This window comes from Halichoerus grypus, chromosome 14, assembly GCF_964656455.1.
Source record: "Halichoerus grypus chromosome 14, mHalGry1.hap1.1, whole genome shotgun sequence".
In the NCBI taxonomy this organism is placed as follows: Eukaryota; Metazoa; Chordata; class Mammalia; order Carnivora; family Phocidae; genus Halichoerus; species Halichoerus grypus.
The window spans coordinates 45,217,193-45,228,324 of NC_135725.1; the positions used below are offsets into that span (position 1 = coordinate 45,217,193).

Consider the following 11,132-nt stretch of genomic DNA (forward strand, 5'->3'; position numbering starts at 1 on the left):
CAACAACGTGAATGGAGCTAGAGTACATTATGCTAAGCAAAATAAATTAATCAGAGAAAGACAAATACCATATGATTTCACTCATATATGGAATTTAAGAAACAAAACGGGTGAACATTCAAGAGGGGGAACAAAAGAGAGAGAGGGAAACAAATCATGAGAGACTCAACTATAGAAAATAAACAGAGTTGATGGAGGGAGGTGTGTGGGGGGTGGACTAGATGGATGATGGGTATTAAGGAGGGCACTCATTAGGATGAGCACTGGGAGGTTATATGTAAATGATGAACCACTGAACTCTACTCCTGTTACCAATATTGAACTGTATGTCAACTAACTAGAATTGAAATTTTAAAGAACAAATTTGGCTCTAAAGTGCCAAAAACAAAAAAGAGTATCATTCTACTTATAATAACACCCAAAAATACTTATAAACTTAACCAAGGAGGTCAAAGACTTGTACACTGAAAACTACAAAACATTACTAAGAGAAATTAAAGAAGACCAAAAAAAAAAAAAAAAGAGAGAAGACATCCTGTGTTCATGGATTAGAAAACTTATTAAGATGTCAGTACAGCTCAAATTGATCTAGAGATTCAAAATCCCAAGAACTTTTTGCAGCAATAAGAAAAATCCAACCTAAAATTCAGATGGAATATCAAGAGATCCTAAATATCCAAAAAAAATCTTGAAAAAGAACAAAGTTGGAGGCTTCACATTTCCTGATACCAAAATTTATTACAAAGCTACGATAACCAGGGACGCCTGGGTGGCTCAGATGGTTAAGCATCTGCCTTCGGCTCAGGTCACGATCCCAGGGTCCTGGGATCAAGTCCCGCATCGGGCTCCCTGCTAGGCGGGGAGCCTGCTTCTCCCTCTGCCACTGCCTCTCTCTATCTCTCTCTCTGACACTCATGAATAAATAAAAAAAAAAATTTAAAAAAAAAAAAACAAAGCTACGATAACCAAAACAGTGTAGTTCTGGCATATAATCCAAGGGAATGGAATAGAGAGCCCAGAAATAAACATTTGTACATATGATCAGATAAAAGAATAGCCTTTCAACAAATGGTGCTGGGAAAACTGGATAGCCACATGCTAGAGAATGAAGCTGGATCCTTATTTTAACTATATACAAAAATTAACTCAAAATGGATCAAAGACTTAAATGTAAGGGTTAAAAGTATAAACTCTTAGAAGAAACATGGGGAAGAAGCTTCATAATACTGGATTGGCAATGATTTTTTGGATAGGACACTAAAAGCACAATTAAAGAAAAATTAGATAAACTGGATGTCATCAAAATTGAAAGCTTTTCTTTATCAAAGGACACCAAAGTGAGGAGACAACCCACAGAATGTAAGAAAATACTTGCAAATAATAAATCTGATAAAGGATTGATATCCAAAATATAGAGAGGAGAACCACAACTCAACAACAAAACACAAAGCCTAGAATAAACATTTCTCCAAAGAAGACATACAAATGGACAATACACACATGAAAAGATGTTCAACATCACTAGCAATTAAGGAAATGCAAATTAAAACTACTATGAGATACTACTTCATTATTTTTAAAAATAAAATTAAGCATTGGTGGAAATGTGGGAAAACTGGAACCGTTGTGCACTGTTGATGGTGATGTAGAATGGTACAGCTACTGTGGAAACCAGTACAGCAGTTTCTCAAAATACTGAACATAGAATTACCATATGATCCAGCAATTCCACTTCTGGATGTACACTCAAAACAACTGAAAGCAAGGATTTGAACAAATATATGTACACTAATGTTCACAGTAGCATCACAATGGCCTGAAGGTGCAAACAACCAAATGTCCACTGACGGATGGCTAAACAGAATGTAGTGTATACTTACAATAGAGTATTATCCAGCCTTCAGAAGGAATGAAATTCTATACATGCTACAATATAAATGAACCTTGAAAACATTAACTGAAAGAAGTCAGGCACAAGAAAATTACAGGCCGGTATCCCTGCTGAACATAGATGCAAACAAAGATCAACAAAATTTTCACTAGCCAAATTCAAAAATATATTAAAAGAATCATACACCATGAGCAGATGAAGTTTACCTCAGATGCAAGGATAGTTCAACATCCACAAATCAATCAATGTGATACACCACATCAACAAAATGAAGGATAAAAATCATATCTCAAGAGATGCAGAAAAAGCATCTGACAAAATTCAATACCCATTCATGATAAAAACTCTTAACAAAGTGGGTATAAAGGGGACTGTACCTCAGCAAAATAAAGGCCATATATGACAAGTCCACAGCTAACATCATCCTCAGTGGTACAAAGGGTACCACTCTGAAAGCCTTTCTTCTAAGATCAGAAACGAGAGAAGGATGCCCACTCTCCCCATCTTTATTTTACATAGTATAAGAAGTCCTAGCTAGAGCAATTAGATAAGAAATAAAAGGCATCCAAATTTAAAAAGTGAAAGCAAAAATGACACGCTATTATGTATAGAAAACCCTAAGGACTCTATCAAAAAACTATAATAAGCAAATTCAGTAAGTTGCAGGATACAACATCAATATACAAAAATCACCAAACTATCAGAAAGAGAAATGAAGAAAACAATCCCATTTACAATTGCATCAAAATGAAAAATATACCTAGGAATAAATTTAACCAAGGAGGTGATTACTGAAAACCAGAAGACATTGATGAAAGAATTGAAGATGACACAAATAAATGGAAAGATATTCTGTGCTTATGGATTGGAAGGTCCTGTGCTATTGATAGAAGGTCCATGTTGCCCAAAGCAATATACAGATTAAAAGCAATACCTATCAAAATTCCAATGGCATTTTTCACAGAACTAGAACAAATAATCCTAAAATTTATATGGAACTACAAAACAAAACAAAACAAAACAAATAGCCAAAGCAATCTTGAGAAAGAAGAACAAAGCTGGAGGCCCCATGCTCCCTAATTCCAAACTCTATTAAAAAGCTACAGTAATCAACAGGGAGCCTAGGTGGCTCAGTCGGTTAAGCGCCTGGCTGCCTTCGGCTCAGGTCATGATCCCAGAGTCCCGGGATCAAGTCCCACATTGGGCTCCCTGCTCAGCGGGGAGTCTGCTTCTCCTTCTGACCCTCCCCCCCCCTTATACTCTCTCTCTCTCAAATAAATGAATAAAATCTTAAAGAAAAAAAAGGTACAGTAATCAAAACAGTATGGTATTGGCATAAAAACAGACATTGATCAATTGAACAAAATAGAAACCCAGAATTAAACTCATGTATATATGGTCAATTAGTTTGCTACAAAGAAGCCAAGAATATATGGTGAGGAAAGGACAGTCTCTAGTGTTTTCGTTTTCTTTGGATAAATTCTACCCAGAAGTGGAATTGCTGGTTCGTATTATGGTTCTATTTTCCATTTTATGCCAATACCATACTGTTTCCATGGTCTTTGGATAAATTCTACCCAGAAGTGGAATTGCTGGTTCATATTATGGTTCTATTTTCCATTTTTTGAGGAACATCCCTCCTGTTTTCCATAGTGGCTGCACCAATTTATATTTCCACCAATAGTGTACAAGGGTTCTCTTTTCTCCATATCCTTGCCAACAGTTGCTATTTGTCTTTTTGATAATAACCATTTTAACAGGTGTGAAGTAATATCTCATTGTGGTTTTGATTTGCATTTTCCTGATAATTAATACCATTCCATTTTATGCCAATACCATACTGTTTTGATTACTGTATCTTTTTTTCTTTAAGAAAACGAAAACACTAACTCAAAAAGACATATGTACCCGCATATTCATTGCATTATTTATAATAAACAAGATATGCACACATTCTAAATGGCCATTAGTGGATGAATGGATAAAGTAAGTGTGATATATAGATATATATAATTTATAATGGATTTATTTAATGTGGTATATATAATGGAATGTCATTCAGACATAAAAAAAATAAAATCTTGCCATTTGTGACAACATAAATGGACCTTGAGGGCATTAGGCTAAATGAAAGAAGACAAATACCATATGCTCTCTCCTATATTAGAATCTAATACACACACACACACACACACACACACACACACACACACACACACACACACACACACACACACACTAGATTGGTAGTAGTTGCCAGAGACAGGGAATTCGAGGGTGAGAGAAATGGTTGAAGGGGGTTAAAAAGAAAAAATAAAAATTTTTTTAAAGATTTCTGCTTATCATTTTGAGAGTTAATAGCTCCCCTGTGAACCCTCCTACACTCTTGGTGGGAATGCAAGCTGGTGCAGCCACTCTGGAAAACAGTATGGAGGTTCCTCAAAAAGTTGAAAATAGAGCTACCATATGATCCAGCAATTGCACTACTGGGTATTTACCCCAAAGACACAAATGTAGGGATCCAAAGGGGTACATGCACCCCGATGTTTATAGCAGAAATGTCCACAATAGCCAAACTGTGGAAAGAGCCAAGATGTCCATCAACAGATGAATGGATAAAGAAGATGTGGTATATATATATATAATATTATGCAGCCATCAAAAGGAATGAGATCTTGCCGTTTGCAACGATGTGGATGGAACTGGAGGGTGTTATGCTGAGCGAAATAAGTCAAAAAGAGAAAGACATGTATCATATGACCTCAATGATATGAGGAATTCTTAATCTCAGGAAACAAACTGAGGGTTGCTGGAGTGGTGGGGGGTGGGAGGAATGGGGTGGCTGGGTGATAGACACTGGGGAGGGTATGTGCTATGGTTAGCGCTGTGAATTGTGCAAAACTGTTGAATCACAGACCTGTACCTCTGAAACTAATACATTTTATGTTAAAAAAAAAAAAGAAGAAGAAGAAGAAGATAGCAGGAGGGGAAGAATGAAGGGGGGGAATCAGAGGGGGAGACGAACCATGAGAGACTATGGACTCTGAAAAACAAACTGAGGGTTCTAGAGGGGAGGGGGTGGGAGGATGGGTTAGCCTGGTGATGGGTATTAAAGAGGGCACGTTCTGCATGGAGCACTGGTTGTTATGCACAAACAATGAATCATGGAACACTACATCAAAAACTAATAACGTAATGTATGGTGATTAACATAATAATAAAAAATAAAAACAAAAAAAATAAAAAAAAATAGCTCCCCTGTGGACCTTTGGTGTCCAAAGATCCCCCAAGAGCTTTTTTTTGAAAGTGACCTCTAAGGGATGTCTGTCTGCTTACTCTACTCAAGTAGCAAATGCTGGCTAAGCGCCTGCTGGCTCACAGACACTGTTGTTGGGATGGGGTATTTCCTGTGATAGTCTGGCTCTGACAACTCAGGGAGAGGCTTAACCATCTCTATGGGCACCTAGCAGGAGAATCTGAGCAGGGACTAACTATACATACCTAAGTCTACTTCTGTTCAGCCGCGCTGGGTCTAACCTGGAAACACTGAAGCCAAAGAAAGGAAAGAAATGATGGACTTGTTAACTTGAATGAATTTAGCAAGAAAACAACAAACCCAATTGCCCTGTGGACTGAAGGGGCACTTAGAGGTCTTCTGCTCTAAAGCTTACCACACCACATTCTTAGTGCATTCTGCCACAAACCCTTTGATATGGTTCATCTGGGGAGGGAGCGCACATTCTCTGACCGGCTCTACACGACCATTAGCCGTTTGCTAACAGAATGCTGATAGACCACGGGAAAGCTAACCATTCTGCCGTGGCACAAAGAAAAGAAAATGTGCCAGTGAATGTCCTTTAGTGGATGCAAGGAGGGGCAAGATGAATGATCGGAAGGTCTCAGACAAAATGCTCAGAAGGATTCTGTGTCCCATGCAGCCTGAGCATTGCAGCTGCCCCCCTTAACTTGGCTAACATTATACGTGTCACCTTTATCTGCTTCCCAGTGCAACGGGCCTTGCATCGGGCCTCACCTAGCCGTGCAACACAGACAAGTGTTCTGCCAAACACGGGATGGCATCACTTTACCATCAGAGCAGTGCAGCGCCCTTCCCAGGTAAGAGAAAGCCATGGACCTCCTTTCCCCAGGCCCTATGTCAATAGCACGGAAAGACAGTGTTGAGCAGATATTTATCCTCCAACATCCCACAATCCTGGTGGTCAGATGCCCTTCCCTTTCACCTCGTTCTCCCCAGACCCCTGTTCTCCCTAGACATAGATGGCCCCGTGGTGGCCTTGCACTTACTGAATGGGCCAGGCTGGGCTTTCCTCTTTTGGAGATCAAGATGACAGAGGGTGCTGTTCTGAGGGTGGCCTGATACCGCAGGGCATCTGCACTAGCCCCGAGGTGGGCAGGATGTGAGGTCCACGCGGCGGCCACCAGACCTCAAGGACTCCAGCAGCCCCCACCCTTGTTGGCCCTCCAATAGAAGTTACACTAAAATAAGGGCGCTGATCCCTGGGTCTAAACCTATCATTCCTATCCAGTCCCCATTCCTGGTCCTGCTGGCCTGTGGATGTCTCCTTGGGGTGAGGGCTCACCATGCGCCCCAGGCCCTGCCTCTACCAGCCCCCATCCTGGAGAGACCGCATTCTTGGCTCACGCAGTGACACGGACTTTATAGAGCTGAGCACCCAGGGGCCCAGTGAGAGCAAACGGCCTTCGGAGATCCTACAGCCACCCCCTAACGAACAGAGATCAGAACCCACCTCTGGTAGCACAAGAGACTTGAAGAGTGGCCCGGCCTTCTTGGGCTGGCAACGCGGTTTTCACACCCAATCCCCGATCCCGGCCCCGCGGCGGCAGACCCTAACCCTGCCGCGCTCCTCCCACAGGCCCGTGAGCACCCAGAACTGCTGGTCAGAGGCCTGCAGTGTGCACTGGAGGGTCAGCCTGTGGAGCCTGTGCACGGCGACGTGCGGCAACTACGGCTTCCAGGCCCGGCGCGTGGAGTGTGTGCACGCCCGCACCAACAAGGCCGTGCCCGAACACCTGTGCTCCTGGGGGCCCCGGCCCGCCAACTGGCAGCGCTGCAACATCACACCATGTGAAAACAGTACGTTCCAACCCCAAAGAGCCTTCTGCCAGGTCCCCATAGGCCAGCGGGGGCGGAGGGCAGGCCCTGGGCCCGAACCTGAGCCTAGGCCACTGGATCAGGTTTCCCAGGGACGCTGAGCTGGGGGCCAGAGTTGGGTGTTTTCAGAGGGGCGCCTGCAAGCAAGCCAAGACGTGTGCAAGGAGGTGTATGCTCATGTCCAGGCCCCCAAGGATGGCTGAGTGTGCCCCGAGGCACGAGCAAAGCCAGGTGCTGTTGGCCCGGTGCTAAATGACATCGGCCTCCAGCTCACCTGCAGTTGCTCGGCTGGGACCCAGAGAGGACAACCAGACAATGCCTCCCGGGGGCCAGGCCACTAGACAGAAAGTACTGCCCACACGAGACGAGCATGCCGAGCGCCTCCTGCCCAGCTGGCCCTGCACCCATCATGGCTCTGCCTCTCATGGAACAAGGAGCTGCCGCCCCAGGGGCGCCCACCGAAATTGTGCAGGAGCCCATGCCCTCGAGATCTGATACTCCTTCACTCCCCCCTGCCTCGAGTCTGGATCCTCCTCCGCCTGACATTGGCATTTGTATCCCGGTCGGGTATTTTTTCTTCCTCTGGACCCAAAACAAATTGGAGGGGGGACGAAAACAAAGTATGAGGCAAAGAATAAGAAATGTTAAAACGTTGCCATGCAGTTTCCCCCCAAATGGGGCCTCTCCCAGCATCGGATTGCTAAGGCTGAGGCAGATGCCTGTGGGCACACTGTCCCCTTGCTTATACACCGGGGAGAGAGGATCTTTGTTCTCTGGGTGGTGCCGACCCATCTGTGTGTCAAGAGCTCACCACCATCCGTACTATCAATTCAATCAAAGTAGTTCAGACGTACAGTGTTAATCATAGATGTCCACCCCCCAAATCAGCACCGATATTTAAGGACCATCTCGTTTGTGCCAGTGCTGAGCGAGCATGCCACAGTGCTCAGGTCAGGCCCGGTCAGGGGAAGGAGGAGAGGGGCTGAGGTGGACAGGGTAAGAAAACAGAGGGGGCCCCCATCATCCAGCCAGCCACTGGAACCCCGGGGGCAGCCTGGGAGGCACGGGGCAGAGTTCCACCAGAGTGAGACCAGCCCCCAGGCGCTGGACAGCAGTGGCCCCTCCAGCCCCGGAGCCCAGTGCCCGAGGCAGACCCCAGCAAGCACCCCGTGGCCACAGCCCTTGGGCTCTGTTTCACATCTCTCTTCTGTCCCCTTTCCCAGTGGAGTGCAGAGATACCACCAGGTACTGCGAGAAGGTGAAACAGCTGAAACTCTGCCAACTCAGCCAGTTCAAATCTCGCTGCTGTGGGACTTGTGGCAAAGCGTGAAGACGGGGCCCAGGGAGGAACTCCACCCTGGCCACACAGAGGACTCACGCCACCACCTTGGACAGAACTTAAGCTTTCTTGGTTTATTTATTTATTGCCCTCTACCTGCCCCCACCACACACGCCCTCGTCCGACGTCCTCCCCCCACCCCAGATGTGAGGGCCTCAGCATGTCCTCTCTCTCTGTTAGCTGGAGGACAGGATGTCGGGGAAAGACAAGGAAAGGGGTCTAAAGGAGGTTGCGGAGCAGATGCCTTCCCCAGCCCGGGTCCCAGACAGACCAAGCAAGAGGCCAGCACAGCTCCTGGGGACAGCAGGGAGGCAGGGCCAAGAGCGGACGAGAGACAGGCGGGTAGGGTGACAGCGTCTGGAAAGCCTCGATGCAGACTTGGGACAACCAGCTGTGTCTTCCCTGGCAGCACGCTGTCCACCCAGGAGTGTCCTGCTGCTCTCTATCCCCCCGCCTCCGCCTGAGGGGAGGACACCATCGTGAGGCAGAACCCAGGCCACAACCCTGCGCTTCCGGTGCGGAGCCGTGAGAACTCAAAGCACCCATACAGAGCAGTCGGGGGGAGACCATCCAGGCGGGCCTACGGCACACTTGCGGCAGAACTTCTACAAAGTGGGGGGGAAGGGTACGGAAGCAAAAAGAAGCCTGTGCACGGCCCTCAGCGGGGAAGCCAGGTAGATGAAGAGGAGTGAGCAGGCCCGAGGCTCCGGGAAGGGACACTCCAAATTCTGCCGCCCTCCTAGAGGGCACAGGCCCTGGGGGCCCATGCTGCGAGGCAGAAGACAGACCCTCCCCTTGGGGTGGGGGGGGTGGAGTCTGCTTTCCCCGTGCCGTCTCAGCGAACGTTCTGCCTGTACACCCCCAGCAAAGCTAGTGAGACATCGGGGTCTGGTTACGCAGTCAGGCCACCCCTGGCATCTCTCCCTAAGTCACGAGTTCCGCACCACCCCCACCCCAACCCAGGATTAACTGCTGATGGGGACCAGGGGCATTTGGAGCGTGAATAGCCTGGGTCTTCTGCCTCGATGGCCGATGCTGCTCCACTTAAGGGCCAGGGATTGGGGTCAGTGTGCCAGAGAGGATCCATCAGGTCATAGGAGCCACTTCCGGAGCTGGCCAGGACAAGGGGACAAGGGGCCGGACAGCCGGCTTGTGCGGGCCATTCCAGGAGCACGAGAGCTGCCCTCCTGTTCTCACAGCAGCTTGGGGCGGGTAGCGGGGTGCGGTGGCGAAGCCGTAGGGTAACGACAGCTTGCAAGAGGGTCCTCAAAGGCTTTTCAACCTCTTCCCCACACACAATGAAATACTACGAACCCTACCAGAATGAATACCACCCATTTTAGGAATTCAGTGAGCAAGGCAGCACACACCCTTCCAGAAGGGCCCGTCAGCTACAGTAAAATGGCCGTGGCCCAGTCTAGTGGCAAACCTGAAATTCTGGGACTATTTGGCAAATTGCTCTTTCAGCAGAGGGGCTTTGGGTGAGTGGTTTTGGCCACCTCCCCCTGTTGGCCACTGTCACTCACCCCTTGGATCAACTGCCCCCCCACCTCCCACACATGAACTCACAAAATGCCACTCAGCCCCAGGGCCACCCCTGATACCCGGGCACCTGGAAGTCAGAGATGGGGAGGGGGAGACGCTATTAAGCTGTGTCCCCCCAGGGGAGCTATGAACAATTAAGGTGGGTCTCTTTCTTCCTCACCACAATAGGCTCTAAGAAATCACATTACTAAAAATCAGTGTCATGTTTATTTAAAATAAAAGAGAATGTTTTCTATGTCTGTATATCTTTTGTGAATATTTATTAGGATTTCTTGTGTAAAAAAGTGCAATATTAATAATTGTACATTGTCATCTGGAAAACAAAGTATTTGGGGGACTTCTGATTAACTTCCTGCGGTTGTGTTCCTGTAATTACTCAGTGGTAATTATTGTATTGTTCCTATTTTTAATAGAACCTGATGTTTAACTCCAGATCCACTCACTGTGTACAGAATACGTTGTAAATCTAACATGGGATGACAGGGCAGTAAGAGGCAGTAGTTATGCATGGAATGAAGAAGACCGATTCCGTACTACAAACTAATGCAGTTGGTTATTTCTAGTTCAGTAGCTATGGAAAACCAGTGGCCAATATTTATGTTTCCTAAATAGCAGGTGTCCTCCCGCTCTGCCTCGTGTCAGGCTGCAGCAGTTGGAGTGGGTTTCAGAGCAAGCCTGGAGAACCTAGGTTTGGGGTAAGAGGTAGCATGCTCCTTGCATGAGATGAATGTACATTTACTGTTTGTTCTGTGAATCGTGACTCAACAGCAGCACAAGATGATTAGAGCGGCTAAATAATGTGGAAGGAGGCACTTCCTCCTCTAAAACACAAAACTGTATTTATATTTTTTGTACAGATAATACAGCTTATTTATTTAAATCTGGTCGTCCGAGTCTCTGTTAAGCCCAGCCCTCCCGTCTTGTTCTGCTCAAGGGGGTGAGGGTGGTTCCCAGCCACTCACGTGTGCTCAGCGGACATGGAAGAATTGCACTTTTCGGCTCTGCCTGGGAAGCTGGGGGCCCATGCCTGAAGGGCCAGCTCTGTAAGTCAACCCTAAAGGAGCTATGTCTGTGGACGTGCTCATATTCAGGCTTAGGACTGCCCTTGACAATCATCTCATTTATGGCCCTGCGTGGTGGGAAGATGGGAGCCACAGGACCTTCAGAAAGAAGACTCGGCATCTCTGGGGGCAGATGCAGACTTGGGTGCAGAGATACCCTCC

At 46.6% G+C, this 11,132-nt stretch overlaps 1 protein-coding gene across 2 annotated transcripts in view; it reads left to right on the plus strand.

Annotated features, from left to right (window-relative positions):
• Positions 1 to 8,510, plus strand: part of ADAMTSL1 (ADAMTS like 1) — a 904,085-nt gene extending 895,575 nt beyond the window's left edge. For both annotated transcript variants that reach the window (XM_078061266.1, XM_078061267.1), the window contains 3 exons: positions 5,898 to 6,007; positions 6,787 to 7,007; positions 8,249 to 8,510. In XM_078061266.1, coding sequence (XP_077917392.1) covers positions 5,898 to 6,007; positions 6,787 to 7,007; positions 8,249 to 8,355 — 438 coding nt within the window. In that variant the 3' untranslated portion in view covers positions 8,356 to 8,510. The remainder of the gene's footprint in view (positions 1 to 5,897; positions 6,008 to 6,786; positions 7,008 to 8,248) is intronic.
• Positions 8,511 to 11,132: the final 2,622 nt, after the last annotated feature.